Source organism: Lemur catta, chromosome 23 (genome assembly GCF_020740605.2).
Source record: "Lemur catta isolate mLemCat1 chromosome 23, mLemCat1.pri, whole genome shotgun sequence".
NCBI lineage: Eukaryota > Metazoa > Chordata > Mammalia > Primates > Lemuridae > Lemur > Lemur catta.
The window spans coordinates 18,604,805-18,629,378 of NC_059150.1; the positions used below are offsets into that span (position 1 = coordinate 18,604,805).

At 46.7% G+C, this 24,574-nt stretch overlaps 1 protein-coding gene across 2 annotated transcripts; it reads right to left on the reverse strand.

The window, feature by feature from the left end:
• Positions 1–358: 358 nt before the first annotated feature.
• RGS8 (regulator of G protein signaling 8) lies at positions 359–24,349 on the reverse strand. 2 transcript variants are annotated; one of them, XM_045536161.1, is made up of 6 exons: positions 24,286–24,349; positions 23,125–23,198; positions 18,466–18,567; positions 17,572–17,636; positions 1,808–1,974; positions 359–593 (listed from the first exon to the last, which is right to left on the reverse strand). In XM_045536161.1, the coding sequence occupies exons 1-6, from the start codon at positions 24,289–24,291 to the stop codon at positions 411–413; spliced, it is 597 nt and encodes a 198-aa protein (XP_045392117.1). In that variant the 5' UTR covers positions 24,292–24,349; the 3' UTR covers positions 359–410. The 2 variants fall into 2 exon arrangements, with proteins under 2 accessions (XP_045392117.1, XP_045392118.1); XM_045536162.1 differs by lacking the exons at positions 23,125–23,198; positions 24,286–24,349 and adding an exon at positions 21,110–21,135 and having other exon boundaries at positions 411–593.
• Between the last annotated feature and the right edge of the window lie 225 nt (positions 24,350–24,574).

A 24,574-nucleotide genomic window follows, 5' to 3' on the forward strand; every position in this document is an offset into this window, starting at 1 on the left:
GTTCCTCCCAGGTATATAAAACAAGTGGAGAGTTAGGAACCCTAACTGAGGAGGGTGTGGAGGGTGTGCAAATGGCATTTGCATTATTTACAGGTGAGCCTAGCACAGCGGATCTGCCTTGTCAGTGGAGATGACTCAAGGCATTATGAAGGGCAAGTTGCTGACCCAGGGAAGGGTAACAGCAGCAAGGTGCTACCACTAACCAACACACAGACATGGGTACATGGAATAGAGTCCGAGCTCCAGCAGCTGGGTCATACTTTGGCATGTCCCTTCCTTTTCTCCTCACCCCCAGCCTCCTGCCCCAAACGCCACTGCTTTTGAACACCTATGACATTTCACATTAGAGTATGGTCTTGGCAGCAAGGGGAGGGGAAAGCCAGTGATTTCCAAGAGTCCCCATCTGAGGTCTAACTGAGCCTCCTCTGGCTTTGGGACAGCAAATCTAAGTACATTTTGGACCTCAGGAACCTGGGGTAAGAGTCTTTCTCCATGAGGCTGTGTACTTTTCCCTGGGCTTGGTCAAAGCAAGTCAGGGATGGCTCCTGCATGTTCTTCCTCGTGGCTTCTCGGGTCTGAAAGTCGATGTTTACCTGGAGACACAAACAGAGAGCAAGGTCACAGGCCCTCAAGGGCCAAGGCACCTGGCAGCAGACCCTAGCTATGTAATAAATAATAATGACAGCATCTTATATCTTTAAGATGATTTATGCTTTTCCAACAGCTTTCATGGAGGTCATCTCTTTTCATCACAGCAAGAACCCTGTTGGATCTGAAGACCAGATATTCTCAGTCCCAATTTATGGATAAGAACACTGGAAAAAAGAGAGACTAAGAAGCTTATCTAAAGTGTATGGGATGTTAGTAAGAGAGCCAAGGCAAAATCCCAAATTACTTGAATCCTAATCCAGGGACCTTCACAGTGTCAGGCAAAGGGTTAGGTTCAAGCCAAGTGTTACTGCTAAAGTAAGCTTTCCCCTTTTGTTCTTTCTTACCTGCCTAGGAAACAAATGCCCTGTAGAGAGAGACCCTGGTTAGAATGTATGTCTCTGTTCCAATCAGCATTACAAAGGGTCTATAGCATTCTACTCAACTGGTAAATACCTCATGCATCCAAGTTAAAGCATAATTGAAGAGCTCTAGCAATGCAATGCACCTAAACCTGTAGACAGCTGATATTTTTCTTCAGTCAAACCCTCCCAAGTAAAATTCTGTATTATAACTCAGAAGAGCAATACAATACAAATTCATCCTATTATAAACAATTATAATAAAATAATACCAATAACTGTAATTACTCATTAATGAGCAGTGCCATTTATTGAATGGGTGCTTTATCCCTAATACTTTGAAAGGTAAGTGATAGTATACCCTTTTACAGTGAGGAAAATGAGACTCAGAGAGGTTAAGTAACTTGACCAAGATCACACAGTTAGTAAGTGGTACTGCTGAAATTGGAAGAAGATTCCAAAGCAGATCTGCATTCCACTAAGCTATGCTGTCTTGTACTAGAAAAACGTACGTGGACTCAGTGGCATTTATTCTTGCAAAACCCTAGCAACCTAGTTCCTACTAGCACATGTTCAACTCACAGCTAAAACACTCCTCGTAGAGCTCATTTGATAGAAGCTTTGGGCTTCTTGTCCTTAAAAATGATCCTTTTCATCAGAAGCCACTGGAGTAGTGAGGCTCAGTTCAGTATAAGAAGGTCCTCATCAAGCCTGTCTCAAACCCCCTTTAAGGAGAGAAATGTGAGCCCAGAGCCATGGACAGGAGTCTGCCAGGGTGGTCGCCACTGCAAACACACCTCTCGTGGAGCCTGCACGTCCACAAACTCCTCAAAGATCCTATGGGCCTTGGAGACCAGTTTAGCAGTTGACCTGGTCTTCTTGAACTCCTCACAGGCCAACCAGAACTCCAGGTTCTCCTCGCTGAACTCCGTCTTCAGGAAGGCGCGGAATGCAGCCACCCCATCTGTGCACGTGGAAGGAGGTGGAAAGAAGAGAGACAGGAAGTAGCTTAAGTTCAAGAACAGTAGGAGAAAGAAAGAGATGTCGTAACAATGTGGGACGCCCTAACTGTCCAAGCCCACTGTTCCTCCTCACCCTTTTGAAGGCTCTATTCTCTTAGACACACAGGTACCCTCAGAGGAAACCATGTTTCTTGTTCAAGGATTATAGTGACATGAGAAAGCAATGTTTAAGAAGCCACAGTATTGTTTAGGGCAGAGTTGGCTGTCCCCTGGGTTCACTCATGAGTCTGTGTTGCTAATTAGGCCAAGGTAATGCAAGCAATTTATTCCCTACCCTAATCCAAATCACCCACCCTGAGAAAACACACAGTCTGTTACAAGATGAACTACAGAGGGGTGTGAATGTCTCAGGGCAAATCCTCTACTCCCTGAAAGTAAACACCCTACCAAAATTCAGTCAGTACAGTCATTTTATTATACGAATAGGGTTCCCAGTCTCTAAAAAACCTTCAAGGTACTGTATTTTAATGTTTTATTCCATGCATTCTTTATTTTACAAGATCTTGCCTATCAAGTTATATGTTTTAATTAAGATGGATTGTAGTTTTTCTACCAAGCGATTTAACAAATTAAAACACTCTTTCATTTTTATTAATCAATGTCATCCATATTGCCAAGCAAAGCCTCCAGTCAGTACAAGACGAGCAAGGTTACCACACCGAGTTGGAAAAGGAAATCACATTTATTGTTAGCCTGTACATCCAGTTAATGTTTTTATTTTAAAATATTTTTAATAAATTATTTTAACTTTAAAATACTCTCCTCTGATTGAATAACAGTTATAGCTTTCTATAAACTGTCAGGACACATACAACCTAGCATAAAGAAGTGTTCCACTGGTTATAAAGGACTCTGGCAATAATGCCTTATTTCTTTTCTAAAATTTACTAGAAAGACAAATTGTTAACAATGCTTAATCCCAGATGAGGAGTTGACCTGGGCAATACACAGAGCAGTCCACTGCCCAGTCAGTCCTTCCAGGCATTGCTGCTGCCCTGCCATTGATGTATTTAAATGCTTATTTTTACTTTTCTGAAATGTTTTTATTTCTCCTAGTAAAAAACTCATTGTGTATCTTTGCCTTTCAAAACAGACATTTTAATGTCTACACTAGTACAACAGTCATAAAAGCCAAGACTTTTCATTGTAAGAGCCGGGAACTTGAGAGAGAGAAAAGTTTTCATGGGACTCCCAAAACTAAGCTTTATATCACAAAAAGATTTACTTTTGGAAGCCTGGGCTTGAAATGTTTTTAAAGAGGAGGATGGCCACAGAATTTACCATCCAACCAAGCCAGGACATTTTTGAGCGGGAAGGGGGCACTGCTGTTCACTATGCAGGGACAACAGGCTTGAACCAGGACCACGACAGTCAAAATCCAGCACACATGGTCACCTTGATTCTAAGCCATGGAGTATGGAGAAAGCAGAACATAATACGTGGTTACTTCCCACCAGGCAAGATGGAAATAAAATCATTCCTGTGCTAGGGGTCGGGGAAGAGGAGAGGATCATAGTTTAGCCTCAAATGAGAGGTCTTCTCCGGGTACCGCTCACCCCCATTCCTATATTGGATTCAAAACTCTGGGAGAAGGGAGCAGAAACCCGAAATAAATTGAGAATCAGAATGAGCATAAAACTATGACATGGCAATGTTTGGGCAGAAATGGCCTGAGAATCATTCATTCAATTCAATGATGTTTTTTAAACAACTACTAATGTAAAAACTACAGATGCTCCTCAACTTACAATGGAGTTATGTCCTGATAAACCCATCCTAAGTTGGAAATATCATTAAGTCAAAAATGCATTTAATACACCTAACCTTCTGAACATCATAGCTCAGCCTAGCCTACTTTAAACAGCCTCAGAATACTGTTGGTACAACATTCAGTAAATTGCATAAGATATTCAACACTTTATTATAAAATAGGCTTTATGTTAGATTATTTGGCCTACCATCATGAAAGAGTATCATACCACATGTTGCTAGCCTGGGGAAAGATCCAAATTCAAAATTCGAAGCGCAGTTTCTACTGAATGCGTATGACATTCATATCATTATAAAGTCGAAAAATCCTAAGTCAAACCATAGTAAGTCAGGGACTGTCTGTACTGTTCAAGGTTTTGGGATACATCAGAGAACAAATCATAAAATCCTTGCCCATCAAATCTCTCGTGGATGTTCTCTTTGCCACCCTCCCCTCCCCCCACCATGCTGTCCCTTCGAAGTTCTCCATGGAGGAAATCCAGGAAGTCTTCATAGGCTCCAGAGGGAACTTGGATGAAAAAGCTGGCATGTCTGTTTGCAGAAGGGGCCCAGGGGCAAGGGCTACAGGCAGGGGGTGGATGGAAAAACAGCTGAACCTGTGGAAGCCTCAATGCCCTTGTAGGAGACCCAGTGCCCTTGAGAACCGAGGAGGGGCTGGTTCAGCAGGGGGAACTCTGAGCAGGGACCACTCCACAAGTTGCACTGTCAGTGCACAGACAGAACCTGAGGACTCAGCCCAGAGGTTCTTTCTCGCTGCCTCCATCTTCACAGACTCTCCACCGTCATCGGGGGGTGGGAAGGAAAGTGGAGCAAGGAGGACCCTAAAAGACTGTGCATTGATCAAAAAGATTAACTAGGAAGTGACTTCGAAGAGTAACTCAGAAAAGCCTGTTGTTTTTAAACCAGGAAAGACTAAATTCCTTGAATGGGAAAGTTTAAGTTTGTTGTTTGTGTTGAATTTTGTTTAGCTCTTAACCAAACAAAAACAGGTGTGTGTGAACAAGTTCCATGTGGTTATAGGTACGAAAAGAAAATTACCTTTCTGCCTTCCTCGATGGTATTGGTGACGATGAGCTTGCTACGGAACTCTGCGTCTCTTGCTAGGCAAGGTGCAGACATTATCTCTTCTAGTCCAGGTCTCAGCTTTGTCGGGTCTTTGTGTGGATTCAAAGAGATCACACCTGCAGAGTGCTCTCAGGAGTGTGGCTTTACTTAATCTCATTTTATAGATGAGAAAACTGTTGCTAAGAAAAGTGACTTGCCTGATCTCACCCACTAATAATATGTAGCATTAGAAGCTTAATATACAGTATACTATCTCCCAATCCAACCTAGCAATAATGCCATCTTCATTCATTCATTCACCCATTATGTGACCCAGGCTTTGCTAGGTGCTAAAGACAGGCATGATTGTGTTCTACAAAACTTGCTGTCATAGGGCAGTTTGAGCCAACAAAACATGCTGATGATCATGGTGTAGTGTGAGAAATTATATGGTAGGGAAAGTATAGGGTGTTACAGAAGGATCCAGAGGGGCGCCCAAGCCAACCCTGAAGAGGGAAGGGAAGACCTCCTGGAGGAAGAGGCTTTTTAAGCTGAGATGGGAAGTTGAGGCAGAGGAAGCTAAGCAAAACAAGGAAGGGGAAATGCAGAAGAGAATTTCAGGAAGAGGGAACCATACGTGGGAATCAAAAAAGTTTACTTGAGTAATTAAAAATAGTTTAGTGAGACTAGTGTTTAATAATAACACAGGTAATAATTATTAGGCCATTAGGCATACATTGGGAGGCCCTCAAAAGGCCAGAGAGACAGCATTGCACGGCACTGCCTAAGGCCCAAAAGAGGACATTTCAAGAAGGAAGAAGTGGCCACTGAGTCTGGTGATGCCCAGAGGTGAAGCCAGGTGCAGTCTGAGAAGGACCCTAGACTCAGCATCACGGGCAGGAACTGCTTTAGTGGCGTGATGGGGACCCTCGTCACACCGTGGTAGATACGGTGGCGGACGAGAGGGGAGGAAGTGCAAACGGTTCATTCAGAGGGCTCTTGTGAGAAATTTGGTAGAGAAGGAAGGAAAGAGATCAGACAGCAGATCTGGAAGGAAACGTGAGGTCAAGAAAGAGATTGTTTTTTTTTTAAGAAGGCCTTGATTATGTTTAAATGTTAATCTGATCAGAAGAGACTTGAGCAGCAGGAGTTGAACTTAAAGGAAAGAAAGGTCTAATTAACAAAACGTTGCCCCCAGGAAGGCAGAAGAAATAGGCCTGGGAATGGAATTACGATGCGGAACAAGAAGAAAGGCTGGGTGCGAACGCAGGGAAGTTTCTAGTTTTAGGCAGGAAACGGAAGTAGTTCCTGTCTGATATTAGCTGGAGAAGGTGGCAGGACCTAGGGAAGGTAGAGTTTTATTTTTACTTATTTATTTAGGCTTTGGGGCAGGGAATTTGACTTGCTTACTATATGCTGTGCTTTTTGCTCAGGATTTTACAAAACACCAGCTCAATTTATTTTCACAACAATGCTGATCCACAGACAGTATCATTCCCATTTTCTGTAGGAAGAAAATAAAGCTTAGAGAAGTTGAATAAATTGCCCAAGTACACAGCTGGCAAGAATAGAGCCAAGATTTCCAGCCAGGTCTACATGACTCCAAAGCAAGATCTTTCCAGATCCATTCCCAGGCAGAGGGGAAAGGGCAGGGGAAGAGAGAGATTAAAGGGGCAAAGGAATAGTATTTGGTGAAAGCAAATTTTAGAGAACCAGAAGGACCAAGATGAAGTGCAAGACTTTGTCTTCCTTAAAGGACAAAAGTAAGAATGAAAGAGAGCAGTAGACGAAGATAGAAATGGCCAGGAAAGGGACGTCTCTGGGATGCATCAAATTGGCCTGCCTTGATCTTTAGTCATCTGGGGTGAGGTCGCTGTGAACGTGGGTGTACCCATGGGCTGGGTTTGGGGCCAGGGCACGACAAATCAGACCAAGTCACCACCTCACAGAACTTACGGGCTAGTCTAGTGTACCTGACATTAGCGATAATTTAAAATAATCGAGTCATTACAAGTGCAGTGTGTGCTACAGTGGGGATGCATGGTAAAGGTTTAGAACGTCTATCTTGGAAAAACAAACATGAACGTGATGGGAAACAGGCAAACCACAGGCTTCGGTTCCTGGAGAGGGTTAGGATGCACCAAGAGGGGAGCAAGAACTCATCATTTGGGGGTGCGTCCAGCCGCAGAGAGAGGACACCATCAATTCCAGCCTGGCAACTGAACCTTGAACATGGAGAACAGCAAGGACTTAGGAACCGGCAGGTGAGACATAAAGGAAGGGGAAAAGGATGAGCAGGAGATTTAAAAAAAAAAAAAAAAAAAAGTTGAAGCCAGAGAAGGAATTTTAAAAATGACCACAGCAAGCATTTAAGGAGCGCTTACTTCGGGCCAGGCACCACACCAAGGCTTTACGAACCTTAGGGCCCTTTCTCCTCACAGCAAGTCTATAGCATCCGGCCTGATGTGTTCACCGTCTTGTAGGAGAGGAAAACAAAGCTTAGAGATGTTAAATAACCTGCCCGGTCACACAGTTAGCAAGTGGCAAGGACGCCAAACTACCAGGCCAGCACTGTCATGTGATCCAGTCTCCAGCTCAGCAGGACGGTGGCCCACGGGAAGCCTGTGCCAGTGACCACTAGAGTGGAGGGAGAGGACCCCCATTTTAGAACAAGGGGACCCCAAGGGACACCATGGATGGTGACATTTCCAGGAATAACAGCAATAGGAGGAGTGGAGAGAAAATGGGGTAAGTGACCAAGGAAGGCAGACAGGTATCTGAGCATCAAACAGTAACACAGAAACAAGGGTGGGCATGGGCAGGAGAGTTCGACTGAGTTGCACTGCACACAGCTGAGCTGACTTAGTGGGCACTAGGAGTTGGAGTAAGACGTGTGCTGAACTCGTAGCCAGCTCGACTGGCCGGGCTGCCCGCTGAGGAGGAAGTGCCACAGGTCCCAGCTGGGAGCACCAATTCTGATCAGAGTCAGGCCCATAATTAACCATGTGACCTTGGACAACACACTCAACTCCACTGAGTCCCAGTGTCTGTAAGGAGAGGGGCTGCATCTGATGCACTTCCTGGGTGGCCTTAGTGCTGTGCTCTGTGCCCCGTGGCAACTTAGACGAGCCCCCACCAGACACAGCCCTCAGCCCATCCTCCTCCTCCTCACCGACCTCATCACTGTCACGCAGGGAGGACTCACTCCAGGCCGAGTTCTGTGCTGTCCAGTTTACATACATTAACTCTTAATCTTTGCATCAACTCTGAGGCCAGACAGCCTGGGTTTGAATCCTGTGTGACCTCGGAAAAGCCTTAACATCTCGAAGCCCAAGTCTTCTCATGTGTAAGGTGGGAAAAATGAATAAGCCCAGGACTTGCTGCTTTGGCCTGTCATGAGGATTGAATAAGGAAGCCACGTGTAAGCGCCTAGCAGCTCATAATAAGCAAGCGATAGGTGTTAGCTTGCAGAGAAGAGTGGTTTTGCAGATAGGGAGCGGGAGGTGTGGAGAGTTCAGTTGTCTGTGGTCACCTGCCCGGGAAAAGGTGGGAAGAGGATTCGCACGCTCATCTGCTTGACTTCAGAGCCCACTGTGTCTGTCTCCCCTCTGGTGACAGTTGCCTCGCCTCCCAGATTATCACCTCCTCCAGAGGAGGGACAGACAATCACCCCAAATCAGGCACACGCCCTGCGAGGATGCCACGGTGCAGGAAACGCACCATTTAGCTCACAGACCTGGAGCTTCTCCGGCAGGAGAACACCTGCCATCGCCTTCTCTGTGGTGAGAATTAAAGCCATTAGGTGCCACCAATAATCAGGAATCTGCCTGAACTCTCGCCTCCCGCAGCGCTGGCAGCCCACCCTACCTCCGTTCTCTCATTCAGAAAGGGCCGCAGCGCTCTTCCCAACGTGCCGCGGTGCCACACGGAACAGAAAGGCAGCTTTCCCCAACCGTGGCCCAGGGCCACTGTGACAAAGCATGGCAGAGTGACCACAGGAAGACGCCGTGTTCTTGCAGGCAGCCCAGAATGTGGTGCCTGCCTTTCCAGGGCGGGCTCAGAGGCAGTGGGAGGGGGACCAAAACAAAACATGGCACTTGGAAGTTGCCAGAGCTTTCCAAGGGGACAGCCTGAGAGATGGGGAAGGAGGAGAGAATGGCCTTACTCCCACGGGTCCCTCCTGGGAGGGTCTGGACCGGAGACGCAGCAGAGAACAGACTGCAGCAAAGACACCCCGGTAGACAAAGATCACAAAGGCTTGAACAGACTGCACCTGCCGGAGGCCCTCCTCCTCTGCTCACCCACTTTCTCCGCCCACCTCCCCCAGCCCCCCTGTCTCCCCCAACCCTTTTCATATTCCCAGGGCCAGCGCTGAGCCAGGCAGGCCACGGAGGGGTCACTGTGCAAAGAGAACCCTCCCCCTGCACAATAGAAGTGAGAAGGGGGTGGAGGGCGGGACGGCTGCGGAGCCCCTCCTCTTGCCCGAGCAGATGGCAGCGGCAGGCTTCTGTGGATGGACCACCCGCCCCTCCCCACCTGGCCCACCTTTCCGGCTCATGTGACCCAGCAAACAAACTGCATGGGACTAGAGCCAGCTCCACGTTGTTTCTCCCCTTCCCTCCACCTCCCACCTCCTCCCTGCAAACTAGTCCTCTGCACCTCTCCCTGACCCCTCAGCATCTCTCCCTGACCCTCTCCCTCTTCTTCTGTTCTGTCCTTTTTCTCTCCCTCCCTCCATCTTCCCCTTTCCCCTCCCTCAGTCCCCTCTCCTTCCCCTCTGCTTGTCTATGAACAGCAGTTGGTTCAAAATGCAGGATGCTGGTTTATCTCTGAAAGGCTCATCAGCATCTACTGGCATCTCTCAGGGCGACATGCTTGGCATTAGCTGTGCTTCCTCTGCCAGGGCCCCGTGCACCCCTCACTCTGCTCCCTCCCCTAGACCCGGGGAGCTGCAGAGCCCTCTCTACCTCCCCCACAGATTCCAGGCTGCTGGAAACTCTGACTTCACTCTGACGCCAAAGCTATTCTGCCTGGGATTGTGTCCTGGCTCTGCTGCACACTAGCGAAGTGTGACCTTGGGCAAGAGGCTCAACCTCTTTGTGCCTCAGTTCTCTTATCTGTAAAATACAGACCCTGACGGCCCCTGCTCCACGGGGATGTGGTTCACGCATGTAAACAACATGCAGAACCTGACCTGTAGACAGTGAGTGCTCAAACCATGTTAGTGACTAGTTATTACTCCTGTACTCCCGTGGCTTAAGGAGTCATCATACAGAACATGACATACCTAATGCTAAAAACAATCCTGGTAACTTAAAGGCAGTGGGGTGGTGACTAGTTCAGGAAAATGAGAGGGAAACAGAGGGATTTGCCTTTTTGGCATTTCATTTTGGTTTTCTTTGTATGACCCTTGCAGAGTCAAAGTGCCAAGAACATTACAAATGTTTTGAGATCGGTGCCCACCTAGTAGCAGGAAGGATAAGGCTTGTGTCCAGAATTCCTGGAACAGTGAGCAGAATTTTGGCATCTTCCTGAGCATCCACAGAATCTCCAAGAACACACCCGGCAGGCCACACATGCTGCCTGCGGCTGGCTTTCTCCCCCTAGTTCTTTGATGCAGGGTGCTTACATAAGAAAAGAAACTGGGTCACTACGAATGAGCAGTGCAGCTAGTACAGCAGGAAGTGGGGCTTAGGTAACAGTTCAAGGGCCAGAGCCCTGATTTAGCTGGCATCGGGGGTGGGCTTGTGCCCAGCTCAGTTCTCAGGCTTGGAAAAATATAAGATTACAAAAGAAAAAAAAAATTTTAAGCTGTTTACCAAAGTGTTGTTCCAAAGACCAGAGTCCTCTTTTGTCCCTGATCAATTGGCGAAAATAAACTGATGAATGAGTTCCAAGGCCAGATAAAGGATAGGAAAATATATTTATAAAATCCAGGGTACAAATACTAATGGTGAAGTCAAAATCTCTTTGATTCAGAACAAAGTCACTGCTTTGAAATTTGTGATGAGAATAGCATCAGGATCAGAGCCTTTCTGTTGTGTTATTGACAGAGTAAATGTTTTTAAACAAATCACTGGGGCCAAACAAGATTTAGGTAGGGAGATTACTCAGAGGACACAGTATTTCCAGTTATGACATTTTATTGGCAAGCAATTGGTTTGCTAATTATACTTCAGTCTGGTGATTAACGTAATTTTCTTCAATGATCTCTACTTTGTTAATATATATATAGCCAGATAATATATTGTAATTGTAGTAGGACTTGAAGGTTGTTAGAGTCTTTGAGCTAGAAAGGACACGAGAGATCCTAAGATCAAACCCTGCATTGGACACAAAGCAACAGTGAGGCTCTGAGGTCACACGGTTTCTTATTCCCAGCACATGGAAGCGGAAGAGTAAGAAGAGCCTGGTTTTACAACTCCTATTTCAATGTTCTTTCCTATTTTATCAAGCAGAAGCTGAGCCCAGTAATTAGAAAAAAAAAAAAAAAAGGAAGAGCCTATATCTGCAACTATGATAAGAAATTGGCAAGTATTTCTCTATTAAGGGGGAGACAAAGGAAGTTTGCCCCTAATGGGGCAAAAGTTCAGCATTTGCAAATGACCACTATAGTGCAGGAGAAGTGTTGTAAAATCTCAGGTACACCAGCCTAAAGGCTTACAAAAATGCAGTATCCAGGAATATTGGTCTGGTCAGTTTGATACAGGAACGCTGCAGGGACTCACAGAGAAAGAACGTTTCAAATTCACCTACTGGGCTTTTTAGAAACTACATCCCTGGCAGGATCTCCTCCATACATCAGGGGAAAGTAGGAGGCATGAGAAAGGGATGCCAAAAGCCCATGAGGCAAAGGGGGTGAGGTGTTAAGGAAAGTGAATAAGCCCCACTGGTGATTCTCACACTGCCCCCAATCCGCAAACTCAAGCTGTCTGTGGGATCGAGGTGCTGATACTATCTCTGGAATATAAGAGGCACAAAATGCATGTTTTCTTAATGAATTTAATGTTGTATTATAACAAGAATTTTTTTTTTTTTTTTTTTTGAGACAGAGTCTTACTCTGTCACCCTGGTTAGAGTGCAGTGGCCCAATTATAGCTCACTGCAACCTCAAACTCCTGGGCTCAAGTGATCCTTCTGCCTCAGCCTCCCAAGTAGCTGGGACTGAAGGCATGCACCACCATGCCCGGCTCATTTTTTCTATTTTTGGTAGAGATGGGGCCTCATTTTTGTTCAGGCTGATCTCAAACTCCTGACCTCAAGCAATGCTCCTGCCTCGGCCTACCGGAGTTCTAGGATTACAGGCATGAGCCACTGCACCTGGCCTATATAGCAAGAATAGTTAAAGACAGCTATCCTTTATCGTGGCCCTGTATGTACAAGTTGTCATGTTTAGGATTTCAGAACCATAACCACACTGAATTCTCACAACTATATAAGGTAAGTCTTATCAGCTGCCTTTTACAGATGAGGAAAGAGAAGTTTATAGAGGTTAAGTAATCTGCCTCAGGTCACGCACCTGGTAAGTGAAAGAATGGGTTGGAAGTTTGTCCAATTGCTTTCATTTAGACCTTTTTCAACAAGCTTTTAGCAGTGGACTAAGATATTCCAGGCGTTCCTTCTAGAAAGGCCAAATGCACCCACATTCCTGGGTCCAAATAAAAATTACAACAATGTGGAAATGATGGCAAAAAAGCAACGAGGTTTCCTTTTCACCCATCTCTACCTCACATATCTGTTCCTAACTCTTATCCTCAGTTTAACCAGAAAGCACACCGGCCATACTTGTTTATTTACCGTGGAACCCTCCACCCTCCATATGTGGAATCTGTGATCTCCATGAACCGTTAAAGGAACGCGCTGCCTGAGAACTTTGGAAAGTGCAATCCAGGAGACAGTCTTTAGTGGTTTCTTGGAAAGCGCAGGCCACCTGCCCCACCAAGATGCTACAGAGTCATGGTTTTACTTACTTATGTCTGACAACAGTGCTCTCCAGCTTCCCTGCGCATAAACATTCCTGGAAAGCTTGTGGAAAACAGATCCCCTGCCCCCCCTGGCCCCCTTGGCACCCCCTGACCCCCTTGGCCCCCCTGGCCCCCCTGGCCCCCTTGGCCCCCCCTGGCCCCCCTGGCCCCAGGGATTCTGATTCAATAGGTCTGAGACAAGACCCCCAAGTTTTCATTTCTCAGGAGCTCCCAGCAGATGCTGGTTCTGCCTTCCTTGGATCGCACTTTGGGCAACACTGTTCTAGAACCTTTTGGCTTGAAGAGGGACGCAGGGAGGGCTGTGCAGTAAGTGGAAGCCTGACTGTTAAACTGTTCTAGAGCTACAGGCCATTTGATGAACAATCTAAGAAATTCCATAAGGTGATAATTTTAATGTTTGTTTATCCATTGTTTGTTTTGGGTTTTCTGCTGGGTTGCTGTGTATCCAGCTCAAGTCATTATATTTCTGTATATGTCAACCGTTATCTCAAAGGGGCTAATTTTTAAAAACCAAAAGATTCTTGACTGGTTTCCTTTTCTTGGAGATAGATAATAACTCTGCAAATGCAAAAGAGTTTTCAATTGTACTATTCCACCAACCTAGAATTTCCCAGGTCTGGCGGGGACAGGTTGGCACAGACCCTCCATGCTCCGTGCAAACAATGAAACAAGGCCAAGTTCCAAACAGATGCTCAGAGTCAAGTGCTCGGTCATCCAGGTGTGGGGTCAGGTTTGTAAAAGCGAGAGGAGAGGGGGAGGAACCCTGCGTTCATTTTTACGTTAAAACTGAAATGAATCTAACTTTTATGTCCTAAAAAAAAAAAAGGAAGGAAGGAAGGACAGACAGAAGAAGGGAGGAAGGAAGGAAGGGAGGAAAAGGAGAGAGAGAAAGGGAGGAAGAGAGAATTGACTGAGAGTTTAGGACTCAACGTCCCACTAAAACCTGGACAAATAACGAGCACATGCCTGAGCCTCATGAGGAATAAAAAAGACGACACACAGTTTTGTGCCTGCTCTCCAGCAACCTGTCAGAAAAGACTTCCACAAACTAGGAACCTTTGCTCCGTACACACACACACACACACACACACACACACACACACATCCTTGGGGGCAGACTACATGTACAAATCACAGACACCAGCTCTAATTGTTACTGGATGAACAGGAAGGAAAAAGGTGCCAAATTAACACACATTAGAAATCCTTCCCTATTTAATGAAGCCATCAGCAATTTCAATTTCATTGTTCATTTGTTTTTTTGTTTTTTTGTTTTTTTTTTCAAAAAAAAAGAACACTTAGCAAGTGATTACTGCCCATACCTCAGTGGGTATTCCTTTCGCTTTGTACTGAGATTGGAAGTAAATATGATTGGAAGTAAAACTGCTCCAAATATTTGCCTTCCAGATTTTTTTTAAAAATAGCAAAGTTACTTTCTTTTTGCCTGAGATTTGAGCCCGTGAGGTGGTCTGCTGAGAAGGGACCCTGCCAAGGAGGGGAGAGGCCTTATCACAAAGGTACCTTAGCCTCTCTTCTGGCTGCTAGAGCCATTTCAGCTTGGGAACAGTTTTACATAACCCTGCAGGCAGCGCTGAGTCAAAGCACCTGCCATAGGTGATTGGTTACTGCCCAGCCTCGGCATTTGCTACAGACAGCATCCTAGAACAAGGGGGTAGAACTGGATCCAGCCTCCCATACATTCTACTCCAGATCCTTCTTTGTATAGACTAGGAAACGGATTTTCAAATGAGCCTGAGGAATTCCATACAGGCTACCCACCTATCCCATAGCAGAGCTGAGTCAAAATGGAGAACACAGATTGGACTACCAGCCAATGCTCTTCACTTAATTGTCCAAAAGCATGTTCCCTGATTAAGTGGAAACCATGCTCTAAACCAAAAGCAGCTCTTCTGCTCCCAGAGCAGCTGGGTCTTCTAATATTGACAAGATGCAATGTAAGAAGGGCACTGATGTCAGAATTCTATTTGAAATGTTAAGACCACCTAGTGTGTAGTCAGCACATCGTATTGCTTCTTGTGTTGTTTGTATTCATGCCTGTCCTCTCAGAAGGCTGCAGTCTCCACCGGGGATGGACTATGCCTTGCTCATCTTTGTGTACCACCCCCCACAGCTGCTTACCATAGATTTCATACATAATAAACTCTCAGTACATCTTTTTTAAAATAAACGAGTGTCCAAAACACCCAACAGAATAGAGACAGTAAAGATGCTCTATAGATTGAGAATGAGGGAAAAAATAGTTACCTGGATTTCGTGAAATAGAAAACTGAGGAAGGACAGCTGCCTAGCTGTGAAGCATCACCAGGGAGTGGGTTCTAGACTAATGCACATTTTTTGTGGAGCCCAGGTATTCAGGGATTTTCCACTCTTTACTTCTTAGGACATTTCACTGTCTTAAGTGAAAGCTCTATACACCTCTGATAAGAGCTGTCCCTCCTAAGGGACCAGTGCAATCCCTTGGAAAAGCTTAATCAGCCCTAATTGAGTCATCATACCAACCCAAATTAATTAGAGTTTTAGAAAGTTGTCAACACCATTCAGGGTAACCTGGCTCTGACTACTCTGTAGCCATCACAGGGGAGTAAATGTTCAAGTTCTAAAAGCCTGAAATTCTACCAGTGACCCCTGAATAAAGACCTCTTTCTTCTCAAAGACATTCACTCCACTGACTTTTTATTTCCATGCTGAACGGAAATAAAAACAGAACATCAGACTCCAAGAAGGATCATCGAACTTCAACATTCACAAGGCCTATTTCTGCAGTGGTTTTACAAAGAAGCAATCTGGTGTCAGCTTGTAACCCCTTATCAGAATCCTCATCTCAGAAAAGTGTCATTGCAGGCCTGGAAACCAAAAGCATCCCTGACAGAAGCAGATCCAAGTGTCTTCAGAACTGCAAGTCATCAAATCAAACAAATAAAGTTCAACATTTTAACTCTCAGGTCTTGCCATTGCATCAATCCAAATATACCCTAAGCTTCCAACCACTAATTTCACCACCATAAACTCTGTCCATAATGGCTTACTATTAATAATTGGTCGCAAAATTTGCAACCTTATTCTCCAGGCACATTTATTTTGCATTTGATAAATAAAAGTAACATTTAAAAAAAAAACCTACCCTATTCTTACAAAACACCTTGGAGTAGAAAACTCAAAATCACCTAGAGGTGTCCTTTTATGAAGTTGCTCGTATGCAGGTGACAGGTAGCAAGCTAGTATTTCCATCCCCATTTCGGAATGAGGAAGCAGCCTCGGGGACTTGAACTAAGTGAGTCAGTTGTGAGGCTGAAATAGAAACCAAACTTCAAGATGACCTTGAATCAAATCCAGCCAGAAAAGACGGCATAAATTGGCCATGACACTTGTTTAGCCTAATATGACTCCAGAAAAAAAGTCAGAATAGCCTCAGAAGGGGAAAAAAAAAAGGCATTACTGTGGAATCCTAAATATTGTCATACATATGCCATTACCTTGGCAACTTCATCACATAAGCTTGCTGTTTGGGGTATGGCCATATGTTACATAGGCTGCATCTGTGCTGCTTTATTTTCCTTCTAAGTGCAATCCATAGAATGCTAAAACGACTATTTGTCTCACAAAATTACTTGCTACAATATGTGCTTATTTTTAAATTTTGCATTACATTTAAAAAACCTATTCAAATGCATTTGTTTTTAAAATGAGGGGCATCGCGGGAGAGAACCGCTCAAGTTGAAAGCAAAATCATATCTAACAACATCTCCTGAAGACCAAAGCTGGGTCAAAACTGAGAACACAAACCTGACTCCCACCCAATGCCTTTAACTCAATCGTACCAAACCGTGTTCCCCAATGAAGTGGAAACAATACTTCAAACTCAAAGCAGCCCTTCTGCTCCAGATCAATCAGGGCTTCTAAAATTGACGTGATATATTTAAGAGGCACACCAAATGTCTGTCTGAAACCTTCCTGCCTCTTCAGAACATCCCTGTCCCTCGCCCCTGCTCTGCCACGCCCATGCAGTTAATGCTTCTGAGATCTTAAAGCCCAGAGAATTTGGACTTGCTCATGAGCAGGAAAAAACAAGAGCTGAAAATTTGGCTGACGTCAGATTGCCCTCCTCCCGCCACCATCCACCACGCGCAACTATTTCCACCCTTGTGGGAAACAAAAGACATCACAGATAAGGGAAAAATGGAAGACAAGGGACAGCAGGGCTTGTGTTCTAGTAAAAGTCACACCCAGGAGGAAGGTGAAGGGTACAAAGCAGCTAGGGTAGTAAACCCTCAAAATAAAAAGCAACAAGAAAACTCAAAACTCTGTCAACTCAAGTGAAGAATAAAATGCAGAGAATATAGCTCAAGACTCTCCAGTGACTTGGGGGAGGTCATTCAAGTTCATAAACAAGCTCTCGGCTGGAAGCTACATCTCATTCCCAATTAAGCCCATCATTCCAAGCCCCTAAGCTAAACTCTTTCTTGCTAAAATTGCTGAGAACATGAAGTCTGCTTGGGATCATAACTGGAACCTGGAAAAGAAGCCCCCTATCCCACTGCACGGAAATTATCCATTTTCTTACCTATGTGCTCCTCTAAGCAGGAGGCTCTGTGAGGGCAGGCCGCACAGAGGTCTGGGATTCCTAGCACAGTACCTGAATCACCGTAGGCATTTAGTACATCTTTTATTATACTAAATGGGTGATTTCCCATGACATGATGTGACCTGAATTCGACTTACACTTGTGGGAGAGAAGCACATCAAAGGAATCTGCCCACCTCGTAGCTTCTTCTGTGGATAGTCTCCTAGAAAAGAAGAAAACATCTCTCTTCAGTATTTCTGAAATGACCTCCTTGCCCTCAATGACCACCGAGACCCAGTGGGGAGAACACACTAGAACAGTAGGGGGCAAATGAAGACCACACCTGGATTGCTGCAATGCTGTCTCATATATTTGTGCATTCTTGAGTAACTGATGAAAGCACCCAGGGTTGGAATGCAGTGAGTTTAGTATATTGGCTTTCAGTCTAAAGAACAAAGCTAAGTAAGTGCCTGATTTAACATGTCACGGTAACAAAGGAAAGAAACTGGTCTTAGAGTCAGGAAAGTTAGGCTCAGCTCCTGACTCCGGCCCTTACTGTCACCTTGATTTCTGCACCTCTGAAATGGGGACAGTGGGGACAGTGATACCGACTCCAGAGCCCTGTGAGGGTTGAATGAGGTAATGTCTGGGACATTTAACACAGCTCCAGCACAGAGTAGGTGCCGAATCCAGAGTATCTGAATCTAAGCATATTTTTGGAGTAAGTTTGAGTGTTTATTTCCAAATTGGGAGCTCAGATTGACAACTAAGTAGAACCAAGAAGTATCCTTCACCACCCACAGCTTTAGGAGTGATGCGTGATATGGCTTTCTCGGGAGGAAAGGGAGGGTTCCTGTTCTGAGATCACTAAGCTATACATTTTGAAAAGGAAAATAAACATTCCTTTCACTCACATCCAGGGATACAAAAGGAGTTGCCAGGAGGCACGAATTTTTTGTCCTGTGGCTCATCTGGCCAGCAACTCACTAGAGCAGTATGGGTTAGACAGCCAGGGGGGCACCCCGGCAGTGCCACGTGGCCGGACTACTCACTTGAGAGCACGGTTGGGTTTGTCAGGAAGAATAGCTGTGAAATCACTACACGAATCTGACTTGTGCGACAGGCATCCCAGTCGAGTCCTCATCCCTTTGTTCCTGCAACAAGCACAGGGGCAGAAGGACGGGGACCCTGTCATGATCAGAGCTGTCGGCTCTACACGGAGCCCCCAGAGCTGCTGCTGCAAGAGCCAGCCGGGCCCCCGCCCTGCCCCAGGTGGCCCCTGAAGCCTTCATGAATGCAAAGAGAACACCTGGAGAATCACTGCTCTGGGAACAGTCCTAGCTACCCTACCGGACCCCTAGAGGCTTAACACTTTTTAAAGCTGACACAGCAAGTTGGTGGTAAGTCAATGAAGGTCATTAGCTAGGAAAAATTTCTAAATTAGGATTCTCTGTAGGGAAAGGAACTACAATGATGACAAAATAACAATCTACGTTTTGCTTTCCCACAAGGAGGGCAAAGTAACAGCAGCAGCAGCTCCTGACTGCAAAGCCCCAGAAGTAGCACCCACACGGAGAGCAGAGGGACACTTGCACAGGGCAGGGTGCGTGGCAGAGGGCCCCAGAGCACAGGCAAAGTGTGGGGCCTCCAGGCAGGTCCACTCAGACTCTGGTTCACCCCCTCATCCCACGGATCTGGTTATATACGTGAATGGGCACCAACCTGCAGGGATTGATGCCTACAGGTGAAGAGAAGAGCAATTGGTACAATCTCAATGGCTTTAAGAACCAGAGTCCCCTTTGTCACTTCTTATACTTGCTTAACTAAGCTTTTGCATTCCTATTTACATTTTGGCTTATCTCAGTAAACATAATTAAATATTTTGCACATATATTTAAATTTCTCACTTTTTTTTATTATCCAAAGGACCCATCTAATGACGTCAGGCACTTATATAGTTATTAAGATCTGTTTGGGAGGAACCAATGAGAAATTACACTAATGTCTCTTCCTGCCTCCCAACATTCGCCTCTGTTTGTCTTTAACCAGGGGCTGACAAACCGTGGATCCACAAGGGTGCCTGTTTGTGTAAATACAATTTCATTGGAACACAACGCTATTTGTTTACATACTGTCTGAAGCTGCTTTCAGCGGCAAGGGCAAAGTTGGGTAGTTGCAACACGGACAATATGGCACACAAAGCTGAAAATATTTACTCTCTGGCCCTTGATAGAACAAGTTTGCTGACCCCTGACCTTTAACCATGGCCACTCCTCCATGTTGAGGGCAAAGGTAAGTGGGAAGGGTTTAGTATGAATATAATCAGATCAGGCCCTAAGAGTGAATTACCAAAGGGAAATGCCTCACACACATTTTGGTACAAAATTTGCACAATTTTCCAAAGAAATAGCCCTGGAAGATATCATTCACCATATGTATACAAATGAAGTCCTTCCAGCCTGGCTCTTTTTTACAAATCCTAGGGCTGGGCGTAGACCTTACGGGTTATCTGATTCAATCGCTTCCTTTCACTTCAAATGGATTTTCATCCCTGGTAATTGTCTTTGTTCGCAGGAATCTCATCCAGCAAATGTCTACTGGGATGGTGTTATATCTGGCAGGGATGGACAGCATTTATATTCCAAAGCACATCTCTGAAGAGCCTCTCGGGGCTGGAACATCCAAGTTTCCAGAAATATCCTTTCTCCTGCGAAAAATTGGCCCTGTGCATCCCCTGCCCCCACGCCAAATCTCAGGCAGGCCACACTGTGAAACCAGCTATCTCATGGCATTTCCAAACATTGGCTGCAGCCATTCCCTCTCCCGAGACAGCGAGCATATTATGTGTCCACTCACTCCCACAGATCACAGGGTGCCTGCACCAGGCTATGCGAGCAACTGATTCAGGGTCCTTGAGTCATCACATTCTGTGAATTCAAGGAAAGTTCCTGCTCAGGCCACATCACAGCCCAGAACCCAACTTTCAGCAAGTCGGTTCATTCCTGGGGGCCTCAGGATCGTTAGTCATAAAACAGCCAAGTCACTGCCCCCAACGAACAATTACGAGGACTCCCAAAAACACAAGCCATTTAACAAGGTTTAGCAGGGGACACTGCAAAGGGTGCTATCTGTTACCAAGACAACTGTGATTCTCCCAAGTAGTTTGCAAAAATCCTCAACAAAATATTCTTTGGAACAAAATGGGTTTTATTTTTCATCTTTCTGGCTGAGACCTGAGTTATAAACTTTTTAGTTAGGTCTGAAATAATGACAGCAGAAGCAAGAGTCAAAGGGTGAGGTTACTTAAAACAGCAACAGCAGCAGCAAAACAAACCAGGCTCCCCCTCCTCTGTCTTCTCTCCACAACCCTTATCCCAGTAACTCACAGAGGTTCCTAAATGGTTCCATACAAGCTCATGCACACACCTCATCCCACCCCATACGTCACCGCCAAGATGTCCCACCATTCAATGCAGGGGCTCAGAGCTAAGGCAAGTCCTGCTTGCAAGGCCACAACTTTGCAAGAAGCACACGGGCAGGAACAGCGCAATCCACGCAGGAGGCCTGGCGGACAGACCCAGGTGGACCACCCCTGGGCTTAGAAGGCTTGGGCCAGGCTCAAACAGCAGGAAAGGCAGGAAGGTGGAGACAGGAGGGAAGGGGCAGGGACAAGGAAACAGGTCATCAATCCGTTACCTGCGTGGCATCAGTAAGGCAGCCATACAGGCATCCGCTTACGGTTAACCCTTGGGCTGGTTTGCAGGGACGTCAGGGCAGGAAATAAGACTGCGGGGCTCAGGGATTTACCCTTTCACGTCCTCTCACCTAAAATCAGAGAATCTGCGGTAAGAGGGGCCACCCTGTCATCTGCCTGCACTACACATCCTCTCAGATGGCTCTCTGCCGGTGCAACACCTCCCCACACGCACCCCAGTCCCCACAAACGTCCGCTTGTCCTTAGCAAGGGCGACGGACCTAGGATAGACAAGGGCAAATCGTTGGGTGGCTTTACATGGCTGACTGTTGGTCAGGAGTTTTTACTTCCCCAACCACTGGCCACCAACAATAAAGTGGGACGTGTGCCCCAGGGGAGGCATGGGCCTGGCAAGCCAAAAATGACTGTTCCCTTTCTCTTAGTAGAGTGGGGCCCAAGTGACCAGCCAGCAAGGGGCAGAAGCGGAGGGCTCAGCACTGGCTCCAGAATGATTTGATCGGATGCAGCTCAGAGTCTCGCCTCCCTCCCAGGTGCCTGTCCCGGTGGGAGTGCGTGGAGGCTCGGGAAGGTGGGAGTGGGAGGGAGGTGGGAGGAACTCCAGGGGAGGCTTGTCAGGCACTGTCACCATGGCTTGCTCCTGTGCAGAGCTCACAGACGCAGGCTGGGGACATGAATATGCAAGTCACCCTCTCATGCCCATAAAGAGGCTGCATGACTTTCCTCCACCTGGGGACTGGCCCGTTCTTGACCCGCAGCCGGGAGGACATGAGGGTGGGGGGAAAGGGGACATTGGGGCTGAGGGCTGAGCGACTTATGGTCTTCCTCTCCTGAGGGTCCCATTCTCAGGGCTTCAGTCCCTTTGTTCCCACAGAAGAACTCTGATAGGAAGAGACACACAGAGAGAGCAGCCTACCCATAGAGGTTCCCCCAGGGAACTCTGACACCAAACATAGAATCCATTTGAAAAGAAACCTAATTTAGATAGATAAGGCTCCTATGTGAGCTACACCATTTAAATTATTTTTATATTACCCTGAACATTTCACAGATACTTCTTTAAATAGCTTCTCTAATAATACCATAATTAATAAAATAAAAAGAATGCTTTGTTAAAACAAAAAAAAAAAAGATTAGTTAGACTTTGTGTAAAGGCTCATCCCCGTGGATGGGTTCCCTGGCAGCAGGGACATTTCCTTCATCTTTGACCTAATCGGGCTCACACCTGCTTGCCCAGAAGTCAGGAAATCAAAAGCCTCTGTGGCTGTAAGGGTCCCCAGAAATCATGTTTGGGGCACCTAAGCCTCATTTTCTCTTGCTGGGGGATATGGCCCCAGGGGCCTCTATTACACTGGAGCTGAGCAGAACCAGAGACCCACTGCCCATGTAGACCACAGGCAAGGTCATTTGGGCAGGGGGCCACTCAGCCTTTCGTCCCTGCCTTGTGGCTTTTCCCACCCCACTGCCAGCCAATACTGGCTTGCCCATGCTGTTCGGATGCCTGACTCACTCTCTTCCAACACTAGCACTGCCCAAATTGCCCCTCAGACCCTCCAACGCTCCTCTGATTAGCTCAGCCTCAGACTCCAGTAAATAAGGATCAGCAGGACACTCTGACCCAGCCGCCTGGTCCATTCCCGCATCTCTTAGCCCATTTGGCCTTAGACTTATGGAGGACAGAGTTAGGGGTTACCCAGAGCCCAGGAAGTTCAAGGGTGCGATTGCACCTACAGTGCATGTGCCCTCGTAGGTGGCATCAAGTCACAGGTGACTCTAGGGCAGACAGAATGGGACATGATGGAAAGAGAGGATGCTCAAGGAAAAAACAAAGGTTAAAAGCAAAGAGCAAAGATTTATCAAGAGGAGGAGAGAAACTAAGAGCCTCAGCAGGGAGAAAGCAATCAATATGCATGAAGAGGCAGGTTAATTAAATATGGATAATGCAGTTGGTACACACAGACACCCGGAGAGGAAAGAGAAAAGCAAAAGCAATACTCACTGTCTTTGGCCAGTCCTCATGGCCTGCGGGTCTTTGCCAACTGGATGGTCAGAGAGGCTGCGGGTTAAGGAGCTCTGGAGAAAAAGTAGATCTTTCTTTTAGCAGTCAAATCCTTGGCGGGTGAAGGGCATGTGTGCATGAACACACACGTGCACGCACACACATACACACACAGGCATGCACAACACACCTCCCACCACTTGAGCCAGGCAGCAAGCGGCCCCGCTGAAAGCTCCTCTCTCTGCCTGTCACATCCAGTAAATACTGAAGCAGCCTACACCCGGCGGGCGGCGGCTCAGCTCCCGGGCACAGGCTGCACACCCGTCCTCACTGGCAGGATGCAGGAGATGCCCCTGAGCAGAGCTCAGCCTCAATAACCTGAAGCTCCTCTGGCTGCAGCGCAGGGAGAAGTCCTCAAGCCTCCAGCGGCCTCCCTCTGCACCCAGAGGCTGTGCAGGGGGCAGCGAAGAATAGGTATTAACTCTTTCCAGCCACCAGTGAGCCGCAAGTCAGGTGTCCGGGGGTCCTCTCCTAATGAGCCCTGCTGCGGGCTGGAGGTTGGCTGCTGCACGGGGAGCAGGGAGCAGAAAGATCCTGCCCCAGACAGCTGCTGACAGCAGGAGCCACACCGAATCAAATCTCCTAATGAGCCAGGAGGAGGGGGGCTGTCGTGCTGGGTGTGATGTGATGTGATAAATGCAGAGAGCAAGAGAGCTACGGGGCAGGTCACACATCTAAATTCCACCCCCTTTCTCCCAATCTCTATTGTGCTGCACTACCAAGCCACACCGCACAGCCCTGAAATCAGTCCTCTCTGCCACATCTCAGCTGTCCCCCTTGTCCTACAGAGGCATTTCCCCCCAGCCCATCTCCTCTCCCGCCCCCCACCAGAGCCAACCGCACCACTCCCCACTTCTTAATGAGAAATTTCCGCCTCCTCTGCCCCCCCAAACATGCATATTTCCAACTCCGTGCTGCTCTTGCCTCTCACCTGGCTTTTCCTGCAGTAGAGACTCACCTCTCTCCCTCATCCATCACCTAGCAACTTCCCCCTACTTGCATTTGTTACGGAGTGAGACTTTTCCCTTTGTTCTGCCCGATCTGCACATTATCCCTATTTTTCTGGCTGTCTTTTCCATTTTTTCCTCCAAACCTCCTTACCCACATGGATCTTCAGACCGCCTGCTTCAGTTGCAGAAGGAAGGCTCTCTCCCTGCTTGCCCTAGTGCAGGGGTTCTCCGAGTGTGGGCCCCAGAGCAGCAGTGTCAGCATCACCTGGGAAGTATTAGAAATGCAAATTCTCAGACCCCACCCCCAGACCTACAGAATCAGAAGCTCTGGGGCTGGGGCCCGGCCTTCCAGGTGATTCTGATGCATGCTGAAGTTTGCAAACCATTCCCCTTGGATAAAGCATGCCTTCTTATTATGATCTAGGTCTCTAAGGCTGAGT

Excerpts from the sequence above, each read along its gene's own strand:
- RGS8 (XM_045536161.1), bottom strand. Across the intron at positions 17,637-18,465 it reads AAACCCAACCGTGCTCTCAA|GAGACTATCCACAGAAGAAG; the intron begins GTGAGTAGTCCG and ends CTTCTTTTCTAG. Across the intron at positions 1,975-17,571 it reads TGTGCTTCTCTCCCACAAGT|ATGGGGTGGCTGCATTCCGC; the intron begins GTAAGTCGAATT and ends CCACGTGCACAG.